Source organism: Dermacentor andersoni, chromosome 1 (assembly GCF_023375885.2).
Source record: "Dermacentor andersoni chromosome 1, qqDerAnde1_hic_scaffold, whole genome shotgun sequence".
Lineage (NCBI taxonomy): Eukaryota > Metazoa > Arthropoda > Arachnida > Ixodida > Ixodidae > Dermacentor > Dermacentor andersoni.
Window position 1 is genome coordinate 158,145,635 of NC_092814.1, and position 18,807 is coordinate 158,164,441.

An 18,807-nucleotide genomic window follows, 5' to 3' on the forward strand; every position below is an offset into this window, starting at 1 on the left:
ACCTTAGTGTTGAAGCAATGAACGACAATCTTGTGGGCATCATTAAGGAGTGTGCAATAGAAGTCGGTGGTAACTCCGTTAGACAGGATACCAGTAAGCTATCGCAGGAGACGAAAGATCTGATTAAGAAACGCCAATGTATGAAAGCCTCTAACCCTACAGCTAGAATAGAACTGGCAGAACTTTCGAAGTTAATCAACAAGCGTAAGACAGCTGACATAAGGAAGTATAACATGGATAGAATTGAACATTATCTCAGGAACGGAGGAAGCCTAAAAGCAGTGAAGAAGAAACTAGGTATTGGCAAGAATCAGAAGTATGCGTTAAGAGACAAAGCCGGCAATATCATTACTAATATGGATGAGATAGTTCAAGTGGCTGAGGAGTTCTATAGAGATCTATACAGTACCAGTGGCACCCACGACGATCATGGACGAGAGAATAGTCTAGAGGAATTGGAAATCCCACAGGTAACACCGGAAGAAGTAAAGAAAGCCTTGGGAGCTATGCAAAGGGGGAAGGCAGCTGGGGAGGATCAGGTAACAGCAGATTTGTTGAAGGATGGTGGGCAGGTTGTTCTAGAGAAACTGGCCACCCTGTATACGCAATGCCTCAGGACTTCGAGCTTACCGGAATCTTGGAAAAACGCTAACATAATCCTAATCCATAAGAAAGGGGACGCCAAAGACTTGAAAAATTATAGACCGATCAGTTTACTGTCCGTTGCCTACAAAGTATTTACTAAGGTAATTGCAAACAGAATCAGGAACACCTTAGACTTCCGTCAACCAAAGGACCAGGCAGGATTCTGTAAAGGCTACTCAACAATAGATCATATTCACACTATCAATCAGGTGATAGAAAAATGTGCGGAATATAACCAACCTTTATATATAGCTTTCATTGATTACGAGAAAGCGTTTGATTCACTTGAAACCTCAGCAGTCATGGAGGCATTGCGAAATCAGGGTGTAGACGAGCCGTATGTAAAAATACTGAAAGATATCTGTAGCGGCTCCACAGCCACCGTAGTCCTTCATAAAGAAAGCAACAAAATCCCAATAAAGAAAGGCGTCAGGCAGGGAGATACGATCTCTCCGATGCTATTGACAGCATGTTTACAGGAGGTCTTCAGAGACCTGTATCGGGAAGAATTGGGGATAAGAGTTAATGGAGAATACCTTAGTAACTTGCGATTCGCTGATGATATTGCCTTGCTTAGTAACTCAGGGGACCAATTGCATTGCATGCTCACTGACCTGGAGAAGCAAAGCAGAAGGGTGGGTCTAAAAATTAATCTGCAGAAAATTAAAGTAATGTTTAACAGTCTCGGAAGAAAACAGCAGTTTACAATAGGTAACGAGGCACTGGAAGTAGTAAGGGAATACATCTACTTAGGACAGGTAGTGACCGCGGATCTGGATCATGAGAGTGAAATAATCAGAAGAATACGAATGGGTTGGTGTGCGTTTGGCAGGCATTCTCAGACCATGAACAGCAGGTTGCCATTATCCCTCAAGAGAAAAGTTTATAACAGCTGTGTCTTACCAGTACTCACGTACGGGGCAGAAACCTGGAGGCTTACGAAAAGGGTTCTACTTAAATTAAGGACGACGCAACGAGCTATGGAAAGAAGAATGATAGGTGTAACGTTAAGGGATAAGAAAAGAGCAGATTGGGTGAGGGAACAAACGCGAGTTAATGATATCTTAGTTGAAATCAAGAAAAAGAAATGGGCATGGGCAGGACACGTAATGAGGAGGGAAGATAACCGATGGTCATTAAGAGTTACGGAATGGATTCCAAGGGAAGGAAAGCGTAGTAGAGGGCGGCAGAAATTTAGGTGGGCGGATGAGATTAAGAAGTTTGCAGGGACAACATGGCCACAATTAGTACATGACCGGGGTAGTTGGAGAAGTATGGGAGAGGCCTTTGCTCTGCAGTGGGCATAACCAGGCTGATGATGATGATGACGATGATGATGATGATGATGTAATATAACTGAAACCGACAATGTGACGGTATGATCGATGATCCTTACAGGCGGTGATGGTACTACGGGCGTCATTTACGACGTCGACGTTGTAATCCTGAAGGACGACTTGTCAATACTAATCAAAGCAACGACAGAAGGTACTTTCATTACCAAGATTTCCAGATTTTGAAAGACAAACTGTGTGAAGCTTTTGTTTGAAGGAGGCAGCTTTCCTTCCCACGTCAAAGTAGGATATGTCTGCCATTCCGACTGAAGCCCCTCCAGTGCTTCAAGTGTTGCAAGATTGGTCACGTAAAAGGTGTCTTTGTGAAGAAAGTCGTGTGCCCGCGGTGCTCTGAGTTCGATTCAGAAGACACCTGCCGCACAGATGTTCTAAAGTGCCCTACCTGCAGTGGTGCTCACAAGGCCTCATCAAATAATTGCCCGCTAGTGCGGAAGAAATTCGCGATCCTCAAAGGAATGGTGCGGAACAATTCAACGCATCGAGGGACTGCGGCTACTTTTCGCCGACGTCGGCATCTACACCGAAGGCGTTCACGAAAAACCGCAGCTCCAGATAGTGACACGCCATCTTCCGTCAGATGGGTTGCCGCATCAACGCATAGCATCACCGAGACGGATACACGGAAAACAAACTGGAAAGAGTCTCCCATCCTGAAGAATGGCCTGAGCCACCGAGGGCACAACGCGCCGCTGAGTTTCCTCAAGAAGCACCGACCTCGACGGCTCTAGCAACTGGTGCAGCGACGTTGGCTGAGGATCTCCAGGTTATCAACGGTTTGCGGTCCCTCATGATGCCATGGTCCCTCATGAATGCCATTCGCGTTACACTGTGTGCTTGCAACCCTTGCTTGAAATCATGGCTCGCCAGAAGTCATAGTTTCGTAATGATGTCCGGAACGCGTCGGTATTTCAGTGGGACGCCAGGGGACTTAAGTCGCTCATTTATTTATTTATTTATTTATTTATTTATTTTTATTTATTTATTTATTTATTAATTTATTTATTTATTTATTTATTTATTTATTTATTTATTTATTTATTTATTCCTCAAGTACCCCATTTGGGGTTTTAGATGAAGGGTGGGCATATCTAGGTCATATCTTCAATGAATGCCTTGAACGGTTAATGACTGCAGTGGTGCACCGCTTCAGCAGGGAGATGATACCAGTTTTGCGCTGTTTGAAGGAAGAAAGAATCGAGATGAGCGGTGGTGGGAGCTGGAGGGAGATAAACAGCTTTTGAATGGCTATGACGGGATGAAGTGCGATGCACAGACGCGATGTTGGTCTGGTGAAGCAGCGAGTGATTAAGCTTGTAAAAGAGGCATAGTCTTGCTGTTTTGCGGCGTAGCTCGAGGGTTGGAAGATTCAGAGATAACTTATGTTTAGTGACGCTAGTGTGGTGCTAGTAATCGGAGTGAATAAACCTTGCTGCTCGATTCTGTATGGATTACAGTGCTGTTGCCAGGTTAGATTGATATGGGTCCCACACTGCGCATGCGTATTCCAGTTTGGGTCAAACAAATGTTAAATATGCCAGTAGTTTTACTGTAGGGGGAACAAGACGTAGATTACGGCGCAGGTAGCATGGAACACGATTAGCGTCATTGTTAATTCTGCAAATGTGTGAAGATCAACCTAGGTTACTGGACAAGTTAAAACCCATCTACTTATTAGAAGTCACGGCACATATTTCAGAACCGGCGAGAACGTACTTAGTTGAAATAAATGAATGGTGGCAGTGGAAAGTAACTAGCGACATTTTTTCTTTGTTTTTGTTTTTTGACGTTGAGAGATGTCAGCTAATTATTACACCAAGTTTCAATGGCGTTAAGGTCGAATTGGAGAGCGTGAGAATCAGCGTCATTAGTAATAGGGCGATAGATTACGCAATCATCAGTAAATAAGCGAATTTTTGAAGAACAACCTCTCGGTAAGTAGTTAATGTATATTAAGAAGAGTAGTGGTCCCAGGACAGTGCCTTGCGGCACGCCGGAGGTAACGGGTCATAAATTAGACGAGCATTGGTTAGCGTAAACGAGCTGTTGATGGTTAGTCAGAAAGTTGCATATCCATTGGCGAACACAAGAGTTAAGATTACGGCGCAATAGCCTTAGGAAGAACCGTTTATGAGGAACCTTCGCGAATGCCTTTTTGAAATCTAGAAAGAGGGCATCTATAGGCACGTTTTAATCAAGACGTCAGCGGATGTCATTAACGAAGAGAGCTAGTTGAGTCCCGCAGGATATCCGTTTCTGAAAACCATGTTGATTAGGATTTTAAAAATTAGCGGATATCAGATACCTTCGACACTTTGTGTTCATAAATCAGTTCCCCATTATCGTCATCTGCGAGCCCCTATCAGCTCGCATCAAACTGTCTGCGTATGGGTGCTTCATGTAGGCCACACACGGAGAGTGCAGGAAGATTACCGTTTTCATACGACGTGATCTTAGGTATGTTTTACTAATACGTACTCCTACCTCATCGGAATGGCCACAAGTCCAGAATGTGAAGTTTGCGGGTGCTAAGAGGCGAGAGCGCACCTTCTGTGGGAGTTCAGTGCACAAAGAAAAATCCTCCGCACGACGCTTGACAAGATTGACAACCGCCCCCGGAATTCTTGGACCCTGGTCCCAGGCGACGTCGGCCCGAACTGCTTTAAAAGCGCTAGTGCGCTTTTTTTTGAAAGAAACGGGAGTCATCGAAAAATTATACAGTTTATGAACTGATGTGTTCCTTTGTTAAATATTGTTTTCTTATGTTTTCTGCCCCTTACCCCATCCTCCTGAGCAGAGTAGCCAACCGGACTCGTAATCTGGTTAACCTCTCTGCCTTTCACCTCTTTTTTTTTTTCATGAGCAAATACCTATGCGGTCCATATATTCTCTGTTCGACAAGACAGCAGCCAGCACATACCTAGCGACCCAATCTAGTAGAAAACTCGGGTGACTAGGTATATACCACAGTTAAGTGTGCGAGATCGTCCAACAATCGAAAGGGGCTGAAGTACCTAAAATAAACTATCCTTTTAAATGTGACACCGAAAAGTTCATGCCAGTACTCCTTTCAGCTAAGGAACTGAAAATGCGACCGTTTGCCTAAGTAGAGAGCCATATCTATTCTCATCACACAACATGCCTCTACCGCGATAAAAAGTTCAAATGCTGGCTTCGCAATGGAAAGAGCCTCTCCACATTTCCCTTTGTTCCTCCTTCTTTCTCAAGCACTTCCTCCTGCTCCCCACTTTCTCTTTCTCTACGCTAGAATTCGAACATTTCTGTTTCTTATCACTTAACAGTTAATTTTTCACATATAATGGCATCAACTGCAGCTGGTACAAAAATACAGGCGCAAGTGGAGTCTTGGGCAAAGATAGCGTAGATCGAAGGATAGGCGTAAAACGCAACTGTAATACAAAAATGTATTTTAGGCGCATACTATCACAGGCAGAACTAACGAAATAAAGATTTTTATGCCCGCATATTTACGAGTGCTTAATACCATTTACGTGTGGTGTGCGGAACCCCGTGCGCAGGTTGCAGCTGCTTCGCTCTTCCTGTCGATGGCGACTGCTGTGGGCTGGTACCACCGTCACATGCGAGACGCAGCGCAGGGTGGCAGTTTCGCCTCCACACAGGAGTGCATCGAGGCGCGCATCAAACTCGAGTACGAGAAGGAGCAACAGGTAGGGCTCTACGTGTTCCTGTTCCTTGCACACTGAGAGCGGCGCTGGAGTTAAGGCTGTTTATGTATTTCATGGGGGGAAAACAAGAAATCTGGGCGTGCTGTGACAACCCTATATGGCTGTCTGACAAATGGTCTCCAAACGGGGCGCCAAGTGCAGCGCAGAAATTTTTGTTTTCAGCCTATATTCTGCTTTGTTCACTTCCTTCGCAGTGCCTCTATACCCTCTCTAGCTTCTCTCTCTTGCCCTTCTTCCTTCTCCCAGGGTAGCGTAGCCAACCAGACTCTTGACTGGTTAACATTCCTGCCTTCCTTATATCCCTCTCTCTCTCTCTATCTCTCTCTATCTCTCTCTTTCGGAGCGTCTTTTCAGCGTCCTCTAATGCATGTGAGGAAGTGTGGCTCAAGATTGCAACGTGCGCTTCTTGGCGAATATTATAAGCCATAACTAAAATAGGGGCGCTATAATGTAAAGCTATTCGAAACTTTTCTGTTCCAGTTCTGCAGTCAGTCCTCGTTGGTTGGTGAAAAAATTTTCGGGCCACCCCTACTGCGCCTGTCTGACACGCGACGTCACGAAAACCACGAGAACGCCCCGTCTGATATATCTGCACACTGATTATGCATGATTAGACCGAACGAAAGAAAAATACTAATTTCTGATCTGGCGTCTTTTTCGCCATTAGCGAATATGGAGTCGTTTGACCAATAGCACTTGGTCTCTCTCTGTCGTGCGACGTCACTAAACCGCGAAAACTCACCGCGTCAAAGTGACGCGTACGCGTTAACGATGCATTAATATGCCGAACAAAACTGACTTTTTTCTGAATAGCCGAAGGCTGCCCCGTTCCGAAAAGAAGCGAAAATGGCTGCCCGCCGATCGCTCTGAGACTGTCTACTCGGAACTGCCGAGGAACATGCATTTATTTGCGTAAAATAAAACGTGTTGCGTGGCAGTATAACATTATCGAGCCCTTTCGGCACGTATACGACATCGCTCTGCCAACTATTCCTTGCTGAGGATCCGTTTTAGCGGCATTCTAAACCTTGCGTTGCACGCCGTCTCGATTTTCTACCAGCAACGTCAAGCTAAGTAAGGAGAAGCGGATAAATCGCAGACGCCGGCACCACCCTTCTCATCCGGTTATCTACTTTCACTGTGCTGGCTCAGCCCCATCGAAACTCTCTCCCCTTGAGCGTGCTCCTCGCTTCTTGTCAGCCAATTAGATAACGAAAACTTCTCAATGCAGGCAATGCTGTTCGCTTTGAAAAAAAAATGACATCGTATAAACGAGAAGTGAGTTGGATTTAGCTTTTCAAGCAACGCTACAGATTACCGCCCGATGCTTGCTTCGTTGGTTACGTAAATTTGACGTCAGGCGATTAGAATAAAAGCAGATTGAAATAGCTTTACGTTATAGGCCCTAGAGCTACGAAATGAGAGAAACAGCATGGAACGGCATCGTTGCGTGTACGTCTTCCTAAAATGCCGCGCGTATAGGGTACAGTTATGTACGCGCGCAAGCCTAAAAAAAAAGTAATGAGCCGTGCATGGAAGTCTACTTCATAATTTTCGCCACTCCAGTTTCTCAGATTTCATCATGCCGAGTACATTTGCCCGCTGCGACCTTCCGTCACGCATTCGCGTCGTTCTCGAACACAGGCGTGCTCTCGCAATGAGAGACGGGCCGATAGTGCCAGTCAACTTGCCTGGTGTTTATGTATGCCACCCTTTAACGGGCTAGCGAAGCATCCGCCTATACTTTGAATAACATGCTGACACCCACTGAACAAATATTTTTCAGCGGCCAAATGCTGCCAGTAACGCACATTGGACGAGTGTTAAACTGACAGTGCCCACTTTGATCTACTACTGCGTTATAAGGTACCCCAGTGCTTCATTCGAATGTCACCTTCGTTTAGTCTCGATGTTCTTTCAGCCCCAAACGAATTATCCTTTGGTTAAAACTAATTCCTTTCCTCATACCTTCTTTAACAATTTCTCTTACGCTCCAGGTGCCTCTATGGAACCGAGTGTTTTGCCGCCATGCAGTCGGCAGCAGACGAGCGCCCTCAGCTGTTTCGGCCTTTCTTTATCCATCGTTGGTAGCGCGTCGTCCTGATGCAAAAGCAAAAGCACATTCTGGCTGGTTTTAGTGGACATTGATGTAGTCAGGGCCCTAGCGTGTGTTCGTTGTTTCGTGCACGAATCGCGCTTCCTTTTGTTTTGTGTGGGCAACTGGTGTTAACCTTTTCATATGGTGACGATGGTTCATGCGCAATGATACGGTGTTTCTTGAGGTGGCAGCAAATCTCACGGTGTTGCCTTGTTCTGGTTGAACTAATTCTGGACTTAGGTTATTTTTATGGGCTTTTAGGTATGTGCCAAAACCACGATCAATAGCTGCTGCTCTGGGCACACTAGACACCGCTTCCACAGAATGTGGTCCTCCTTACAGACCCAAAGGAAGCGTTGCAATAGCTCTGACGGGGTCTACCGCCCATCAAGTTCCCGCGCAATTCACTAGCCCTCGTGAAAGAACTCAGCAACAAAGGCTTCAAAGTAAAGTTTCAGTGGATTCCCTCCAACGTTGGCATTGGTGGCAGCGAAAAAGCTGACGCTCTTGCATACGCAGCGCTCCGTCATCCTCCCAATGTCAAGGGCCCAAAGAGTAATCAAGTTAAGAAATCTGACATTCGAAATCACTTGGGGTCCCTTTGGGCTCCACCACATATGCCACGCGTAACCAAGATATTTCGTCGAGAGGAAGCCTCACTTCTATATCGAAAAAGAACAGGATCTGCTAGTACACAAGCACGGTTATTTAAGACACGCCGTATCAATTCTCCGAACTGTACAACATACGACGAGGCAGGAGACATTGAACACTTTCTCTGGTCGTACCCAAAATTCCAAGATGAGAGGGATACCCTCCTGGAAAATCTGCAAAGAAGGACCTTCCGCATACGTGCCTGCAACACCTTCTGTTCCCCGAAGGACCAGTTATAGCCCGCAAAGAAACTTCACGTCTCATCGCTTTCTTAAGAGAGACTGCTCTGATGGACATGTGCTGAAACACCACAGTGATTCTATAAGAGATCATCGGTCTGAGCAATTGCAGGCCTTGATCGCCATGCTAAACCCGCTTGTTGCTACAACTCACCACCACCACCACAACCATATCCATATTCAGTATTGGGCAGCGAATAACGTGGTGATTTATAGGAAAGGTCGGTCACCGGTTTTCGTATATCCCACGATATAAATCTTGAAGAGCTATGTAAAGCTTCCTGTTTTGGAAAGTAACAGTGCTAAACGGACAAGGACTCAGGCAAAGAACACAACACGGGACCTGTATCGTGTTCTTCGCCTAAGTCCATGTCCGTTTAGCGCTGTTACTTTCCAAAACATGAATTACCACCAACTTGTCCAAGTTTCCCTTCTAGTAAAGCTCTCTGTTTCATTGAAGGCCTCGCGACGTGGCACAATTATTGGCACGTGGGCAAGCTGCGCAGATGATATCCAAGTTGAATTTACCGAACCTGCCTAGGTACGCGGCAGATATGAATCGTAACTCGAGCCTTGCATTCGCCCTGTTGGTTTTGTTTTGTTTTTGCTTTTTCCTGCTAGTAATATATTCCAATTCTCTCAAGCAGAAACTAAGGCTTCACTTGTTAAGGCTTAGAGCGAATATATCGGACAAATATATATAAGTGAAAAAAAAAAAGAAAAACTCACAAGGGTGGGCACATTTAAGTGGGACGATGTATGAACTTCGATCAGTTTCGTTGAGCCGGTGAGCGCTAATTTCTTGCGTAAGGAATGTGGGTGCGCTTATGTCAAACATGGAACCAAAAAAGGAGAAATGCAAGGCGAAATGAATAGAAATAGAGCGAAACTTAATCACAGTAAATCTTATTGATATTTATGTTATATCGTTCAAAGTCTTTCTATACTTTGTTCTGAGCTGCGCTGGATCAAACTAATAATGTGGGCACGATTTAGTCCAGCTAGAACGGATCAGCCTGTTCAGACTGGCTTGTTTTATCCGCCCTAACTTTTCGAGAACAAATAACAGTCTTGCGCTAGAAGATCGATTGCAACCCATACATCTGTTTTCATTGGAATGGAATGGAATAGAATGGAATTGAATGGAAAGCTTTATTGAGGTACATCGCAACGTGCAGTAGCACGTAGCGGGCCGCTCCCACTACGGGACAGAAACGCCTAGCCTCGCCGCCGCGTCGCGGAAGGAAAATTATCGACAATCGTTATCCTCATGGACCTAACAAAAGCTTTTGATCTTCTGAACCACGACATATTACTGAAAAAAATACTTGAAAAGTACGGTATTGGCGGAGCACCCTTATGCCTAATTAGTACATATTTGAAAAACCGGCAGCAGTACGTAGTGGTTAACAATGTGTCATCCCAAATGATAACAGCGGAATTCCCCAGGGATCCATATTAGCCCCCCCCCCCCCTTTTTTTTTCTAGCATACATTAACAATTTACCCGGCCATCTCTCAGAAGACTGCATTTTAAACGCAGACGATGCCAATATTTCCGTGACGGCTGGCACCTAAACAGATTTTTACAAAAAAAAAAAAAGAAGGGCAGTGATGTCCTGTTAAAACTATCTAACTGGCTTCAATCTGTCTGTCTTCTGGCAAAAGCAAAGAAAAGTAACTTTATAATTTTCGCTGCAAGAAATACCCGACTAATGAACACTAAATCATTAAACTTCGACAAGGCTCCTTTGCAAAGGGTGAACAAGACGAAATTTTTAGGCATCTACCTTGACAGTCAACTAAAGTGGTATAGACATATCCATGAAACTAAACTAACCATCTATAAGAAAATCCCGATACTGTAAAGACTGCGTCACATTTTTCCGTTGAACACACTCCGTACTCTTTATATCAGTTTTATACACTCGCACATTACGTATGCCATTACCACATACGGACTCACGTACCCAGCCACGTTATTGCCAGTTATTGCAGCGCAAAATACAGCGCTTCGACCTATTCTTTTCCTAAAAAAAATCGGACTCACTCACATTCGCCTACCCGTTATTTAATATACTACCCGTGAAACACTGCATTGGTTACAACGTTCTCGTTTTACTTTACAAAATTATGCACAAACTTATACTATGTCCTTCTGTAAAAATTATTATCAAAATGTCTCATACTCATTACGATCAGTCACCTCGAAAACGTTAACCGTTCCACAATCTCTCACTAATTATGGATCATTTACATCCTCGTGCGCCGCATCGCAGCTCTGGAATAAATTACCAACAGATGATCAACTGCAAAACTAAGCTTCTCTCTTTTCTGCTCGCATCACTTGCTCATTGAGTATGTACCATATTTGTACTGTCTCACACATTGCCCGTTTTTTTTTTTTGACGCGCTCTAGTGTTCATATAAAAGCGTATATATAACTTCTACGAGAGTTTTAGGTCCCCACCTTTATACCACACCTAATGTACATATCTTTGTTTGATTAATAATAATTAATTAATAATAATCAATATTGCGAATGCGCCTGTGCAAGTCTGTCTTGTTGATTGGAGATGCATATATTATGATATCTTTCATGTTAAGTCCCATTTATGTATCTATATAAACCACTTGACTTCCTACCATTAAAACCTGTTGACAGTGCCCTTGTTTACTAGTGAGGTTTCGACTAAAGTTTACGCTCGAAGAAAACAAAGCAATGGTTAAGGAGGGCTAATTAACGTGACGATTGCTAATTTACTTCTACAACGACTGGTCCAGGGAACGTAAGACGAGACACCATAAATCCCAATCGCGCTCCTTGCACAGGCATCACTTATCGCGTAATGGAACAGAAATCCTTTATGTATATCATACGCACAGCCGTTTCCGTTAGCTCCGCGTGGCTCGAGCCAATGAGATTTTCAAATGTAAACACGAATCTATGGTGAGCGCAAGGTTGCGGTTCCCTCTCGCCGCGTGGTCGACGCTCGCATTTCAGCTGTGATCTTCACCGGGTAGAGCTGCCTGACGCAGGTATGCTTTCCGCATCGCGTTGAATTGAAGCGTGGGCGGCCGACGATGCGTGGCTGTCCCCGTTTATTTAATGCTAAATACCTGCCGTGTCTGGCGGGAGAGTAGTGCAGTCAATGCCACCGGTGCATCCGACTGCCGAGTGTATTCTTCAAGCTCCGCGCACAAAGCCCTTCTTTAATAGCAGTGCTGGCATACATCGCCACACCCGCTGCGATTTACATCCGCTTTGGCGATCAAGACGAAAACGGAGGAAGGGGATTGGACCATGCGGAAACATACATAGAAAGTAGCTGCATGTCAGCAACAAAGAAAGTGAGCGACAGAGTTTACAAAGTGCGATCGTGCATCCTCAGTATTTTCTTTTTTCTTTTTTTGCCAAATACAGCGCTGTGCGTCGATAAAAAAGGAATGGCTTTAGCATGCAGACAGTATTCGCATTCTCGGGTTTATTACGCTGTTGGCGTGCTCCCCAGTGGGCACAATTGGAGAGCTCGGCTGCGTTGCGGCTAAATTCTGCGTTCAGTCGCAATAAACAGTCCGCAACAAGAAATTGCCACGCGAGCGCATCGGCAAGTCGATTCAAAGCGTTCTTCATCGCATTCACGCAGGCATGGCACTCGATCAACAATAACGAATGCGCGGCAGCGTATATCTTGCGGGTACCTTTGCCTGGAAGGATATGTATGAATGCGGTATATATATATATATATATATATATATATATATATATATATATATATATATATATATATATATATATATATATATATATATATATATATATATATATATATATATATTGTCACAGTCGGTAATGTGGAAAGAAGACGACGCTGATGGTGGTCTTGGAGACGAGGAGGAAGTGTTTAGCAGTATCGATGCTCTACGCTTGTTGGCTCAGCCATTAAAAGCCACCAGTAAATAGACGAACGCTTCTTCCTTCCCGTAACATCATTGGTGGAGGTGCGGGGTAACCACTTGAGCAAGACGGAGCTCCGCAGCGGACGTAACCTGGCCAGCCCACTCTCGACCAAGCTTTCCCGCCTACCGCCGCTCCCCACTGAATCCTCGCCCGCCATCACTCTCCAGCGAGGTTGAAGACGCACCTGACAACGCTCGAGCCACCGCGACCAGCCCCTCGCCATCACCACATAGTCGCCGCTCCCGTTCGCCGCAGCTGCGTCGCTCTCCATCCCCAGCTTACCGTCGCCGCTTTCCGACGGGAAACTAACTGGGGCAGCTCCTAGAGGTGACGCTGCTCTAGAACACCGGCCTGAAATTCCTCTGCTGACCCTGCCTACTAATCGGAACCTTCTGGACGTGGACGTGGATGGTTTGCCCGTTACAGCACTCATCGACACTGGAGCCCAAATTTCCATCATGAGTGCGGAGCTTCGAACGCCCTTGAAAAAAGTACTTACTCCTGCTCCGACTCGACTGCTCCAGGTCACCGATGGTGGAACTCCGGCTGTGTTTGGAATGTGTACTGCTCGATTCAGTGTCGCCGGTCGCCACACGTCCGTTTTGTTTAGTGTGCTTGAACGTTCCCTCACAATGTGATCCTCGAACTCGACTTTTTATCCTCCCATTCTGCTCTGATTGACTGTTCCGCCGGTGTTGTACAACTTGACCTACCCCTGCCTGTTCCCATTGACCTTCCTGCTCAAGCTCCAGCTCAGCTTTGTTCCGCTGATTTTATACGCCTGCCATCTCTTGCAGCAACCTTCATCCCTGTTTTAGCCAGCCCACCTGTACCTGATGGAGACTATGTCCTTACTCCCGCGACGTCAGTCCTGCTTTCTCACAATGTCTCCTTCCCACACACCATCGTTTCTGCTGCGGACAATCAGACATGTCTTCCGATCCTAAATTTCGGACAGTGCCCGCAAGTAGTCCCTCGAGGCATGTCTCTTGCCACGTTGTCACCAACGCACGAGTGCCACATTTCTGCTCTATCTGTTGCGCCGTCTTCGACCACTGCTCATTCTGCGCCTTCTGCATCAGTCCCGACCGACGACTTTACAAAGATGATTGCACCGGACCTCTCAACCCAACAAGCTGCACAGCTCCGTGGCCTCCTCGAGTCCTACTCCGACATTTTCGATCTGAACGATCGCCCTTTGCGTCAAACTACGGTCGTGACGCATCGGATAAATACCGGCGATGCAACACTTGTTCGCAGACGCCCATACCGGGTGTCGCCCTCTGAGCGACAAGTTATCCAGAGTGAGGTTGACAAGATGCTTGCCAAAGGGATTATTGAACACTCTTCCAGCCCGTGGGCGTCCCCTGTTCTCGTCAAAAAGGACAACAGCTGGCGATTCTGCGTTGACTATCGTCATCTAAACACGATCACCAAGAAAGATGTATATCCACTTCCCCGCATTGACGATGCTCTGGGTTGCCTCCACGGTGCCACTTATTTTTCATCTATAGACCTTCGCACTGGATACTGGCAAATTGCCGTAAATGAAATGGACCGTGAAAAGACCGCATTCGTCACACCAGACGGCCTATATCAGTTCCGAGTAATGCCATTTGGCTTGTGCAATGCCACGGCGACCTTTGAATGGATGATGGACATGCTCTTGCGTGGTTTGAAATGGTCCATCTGTTTGTGCTACTTGGATTACGTCATCGTATTCTCTTCAACTTTTGCGACTCATCTTGAAAGACTTTCATCTGTTCTTTCTGTTTTTCGCACCGCTGGCTTACAGCTCAACTCATCCAAGTGCCACTTCGGTCACCGCCAAATAACCATGCTCGGACACCTCGTCGATTCGTCAGGCATTCGCCCCGACCCCGCTAAAGTTCATGCTGTGCAGAATTTCCCCGTACCAACTTGTGCCAAAGATGTTCGCAGCTTTATGGGCCTTTGCTCTTACTTCCGCAGGTTTGTGGAAAATTTCGCCCGTTGCCCGTCCCCTTACTGACCTCCTGAAGAAAGACGTTCCTTTCTGTTGGGGCTCTGAACAAGCGTCTGCTTTCTCGCAGCTCATCACGCTGCTTACCACACCTCCTGTTCTCGCCCATTTTTACCCCTCCGCTCCGACAGAAATCCGCACTGACGCCAGTGGCTACGGCATCGGCGCAGCTTTAGCTCAACGCCAATGTGGGCACGACCGCATTATCGCCTGCGCCAGTCGCCTCCTCTCTTCCGCCGAGCGCAATTACTCGATTACTGAGCGCGAGTGCCTCGCCCTCATTTGGGCGGTGGGCAAGTTCCGACCCTGCATATATGGTCGACCATTTACAGTGACAACCGACCACCACGCCCTTTGTTGGCTTTCCTCCCTCAAGGATCCCACCGGACGCCTCGGTCGCTGGGCCCTACGGCTGCAAGAATACACATACACTGTGGTCTACAAGTCGGGTCGTCTACATCAGGACACCGACTGCCTGTCTCGTCATCCCGTCGATGTACCGGATGGTTTAGGGGATGTCGCACCGGTCTGCGTTCTTTCGCTCTCAGCCTTGCAAGACACTGGCGCTGAACAACGACGCGACGAGTCGTTACGCCCCATTATCGAACGCCTGCTCTCTGCTCCGTCTGACCCATCCCTTCACATGTTCGTTCTACAATATGGCATCCTGTATCGCCGCAACATGCACCCCGACGGGCCCGAGCTCCTAACCGTTATTCCGTCTCATCTGCAACAGATTGTACTGCAGCAACTGCACGACGTTCCCACCGCTGGACACCTTGGCGTCACGCGGACCTATGACCGAATTCGGCGACGGTTTTTCTGGCCCCGTCTAAACCGCTCTGTCCGGCGCTATGTTGCCGCGTGTGAGTCGTGTCAACGCCGAAAAAGACCAGCTGTGCCTCCTGCCGGACTGCTGCAGCCTTTGGATATACCGGCCCACCCTTTTTTTCGCGTTGGCCTTGATCTCCTCGGACCATTTCCTATATCCAAGGACGGAAATAAGTGGATTGCCGTCGCTACGGACTATACAACTCGCTATGCCATTACTAGAGCCCTACCGACCAGCTGCGCTACAGACGTCGCTGATTTCTTGCTTCACGACGTTATCTTGCACCACGGTGCACCTCGTCAACTTCTCACCGATCGCGGCAGATAGTTTCTTGCCAAAGTCATCGACGACCTACTTCGATCATGTGCAACTAAACACAAACTTACTATCGCTTACCATCCTCAAACTAACGGTCTTACCGAACGCCTGAACCGCACAATAACTGACATGCTAGCAATGTATGTTTCCTCCGATCATCGCGACTAGGACATTGCTCTACCATTTGTCACGTTCGCCTACAATTCCTCGCGCCACGACACAACTGGCTATTCACCCTTCTATCTCCTCTTCGGCCGTGAGCCGACTTTGCCTTTCGAGACTCTCCTTTCGACCACACTCGACTCGCCGACAGAGTACACTCGGGATGTAATAGCCACAGCGACCCAAGCACGCCAGATTGCCCGCATTCGTCTTTCTGCTTCACAGACACGCCAGAAGTGCCGTTACGACCAGCGCCATCACGACGTGAACTACGAACCAGGTACTCTTGTGCTAGTTTGGTATCCAACTCGGCATGTTGGTCTTTCCGAGAAATTCCTCTCGCGATACTATGGCCCTTACCGCATCCTTCGCCAGGTGACCCCTGTCACATATGAAGTGTCTCCGCTGAGTGCCACGGTGCCTTCACCTCTGTCTGACATCATCCACGTCAGCCGTTTCAAACCGTACCTTTCTCAGACCGATGAGCCGCACCAATCAGGTGCTTTTTCCGACAGGGGTGATGTCACAGTCAGTAAAGTGGAAAGAAGACGACGCTGATGGTGGTCTTGGAGACGACGAGGAAGTGTTTAGCGGTATCGATGCTCTACGCTTGTTGACTCAGCCATTAAAATCCACCTGCAAATAGACGAACGCTTCTTCCTTCGCGTAACAATATATATATATATATATTAAAACAAGATTGAAAGCGACAGTGACTTCAGATCAAATGTGCTTCGTTAGTAGTTGCTGTACTGCGCACAAATGCAACATCATTTCCTTACGTCAGTTGTCAAGAAGAGGGCGGCTACTTCGTGACTTTGTTGTCTTCAATGCATACGCGGATATATGAGAAAGGGCTGCAATCATAATCATCATAATAATTATTATTATTATCATCATCAGCCTATCTTTAGGTACACTGCAGGACAAAGGCCTCTGCCTACGATCTCCAATTACCCCTGTCTTGCGCCAGTTGATTCGAACTTGCGCCTGCAAACTTCGTAATTCCATGACCCACCTAGTTTTCTGCCGTCTTCGACTGCACTTCTCTTCCCTTAGGACCCATTCTGTAACTCTAATAACCCACCGGTTATCTACTCTACGCATTACATGGCCTGCCCAGCTCCATTTCTTTCTCTTAATGTCAACTATGTCACTTAAGGCCACAATAACGTACTTAGTGGCTTGCGGTGGCAGGCGGATGTCATCGAGGGAACATAAGCGTGGCTGTGTTTCTTGTGGAATGTCGCAGCTATGGGGCAATTGAAGCTGAATCACACCAGACGCGCAATCAAAGAGGGCGGAATGAGATGATAAGAAGTCTAATACTAAGATGATGTCGCGAGGGCATTGTTCCAAAACTGCAAACGAAACAGTGGTAAGATCCCCTGCGACGCTGCCGCGAGCAGCGCACATTCCGAGCACGGCGGGCGTTCCTCCGTCGGCGACTCCGAGGTTTCGTGATGTGGCAGGAGTGAGCCCTTTTTTCATGCGGCGGCGCAATTGGGCACTCATCATAGACAGTTGGGCGCACCAGTGTCGATCAACACCGGAATGTTTACACCGTCGACTATAACGTCAATCAAGTTTAGTATGATCGGCAAAGTGCGCAGAGGATTTTTAGGTCGAGTCGTCAGTGCGTCATCACCTACGGGAACTGCAGCAGTTATTCTCCGGGAAGAACGTCTGAGGCGATAGTGACGACGGCCAGTGAGCTCGTGGCGAACGGGACTGGCGACGCCAGAATGACGGTGAGGAAGTGTTCCATGTAGCGTGGTTGCTGGCCAAGTGGACGCTAGAGACGGCGTGGGCTCTGTCCGGAACTCTAATAACCATAGATCGGTCGCGGAAGTGTAGAAGCTATACGGTTTCATCGATGGCGGGCAATGTGACCCATTCGACGGCTGGCAAAGCAGATTGGTCGATCATCTGCAGTTCGCCATTCGGCAGGCTATCGATAGCCTGGAGGGTACCGCTGGCTAGATAAAGGATAAGGTCCATCAGCGACTTGTGGAGTTGCAATAGAGCAAACGGAATGAACTCCGAAATTTTGTAGTTCTTCGCGGACTATTGTTTGAACAAGTGGCACCGCGGGCAAGCTGTTGGGATCACTCACCTGTGGAGCAAGGATGGCAGGTGACATTGTTTCGATTTCGTGCCCACCGATTCGTGTCACGTCTTCTGATGTCGACGGTCGCTGCGTTCTGCTGTCCTCGCATCAGGAACTCTAAGCTGTACTCGGCAAGCGGGCGAACGACGTTGGCAATGTTGCAGTGCGGCGGCTCTTTGCCTTGGCACTCCTTCATAATATCGCTAACTGTCGTGCAATTCTTACACATTACCAGATGTAGAGCATCGTCAGCAACGCCCTTCTGAACATGCCTAACCTTGTCTGAGTCGCACATGTCACTGTCAACCTTGCGGCACAGAGCGAGCGCGTCCTGAATACAAGCGACGTATGATTCCGTGGATGTTTGCGCACAAGTCGCTAGCTCTTTCTTAGCGGCGTGCTTCCGCCCTAATGAACGGCCAAACAAGCCCTTCAGCTTGTGCTTACACGTTTTCCAGTCCGTAAGCCCCTCTTCATGGTTGTCAAACCACACCCTCACCGTGCCTTGCAAGTAGAACATCAAGTTGGCCAACATTACGGTTGTATCCAACCTGTTGTGGGTGCTCACACGCTCATGCATGGCGATCCAATCTTCCAGGTCGACATTCTCGGTGCCGCAGAACGTTCCTGGATCTTTCGGATACGCTAGAACAATGGTTGTTGGGGTTGTCACCGCTGGCGCAGGTCCCGCCTCCTCCGTCATGATGTTAATACCGAGGCGACGACCG

The 18,807-nt window shown here is 47.2% G+C and overlaps 1 protein-coding gene across 1 annotated transcript in view; it reads left to right on the plus strand.

Annotated features, from left to right (window-relative positions):
* Ac76E (adenylate cyclase type 2 Ac76E) overlaps positions 1-18,807 on the plus strand; it is an 875,452-nt gene that overhangs the window by 415,808 nt on the left and 440,837 nt on the right. Inside the window, exon 4 of the mRNA XM_050195342.3 lies at positions 5,537-5,686. Within this exon, the coding sequence (XP_050051299.2) occupies positions 5,537-5,686 (150 nt within the window). The remainder of the gene's footprint in view (positions 1-5,536; positions 5,687-18,807) is intronic.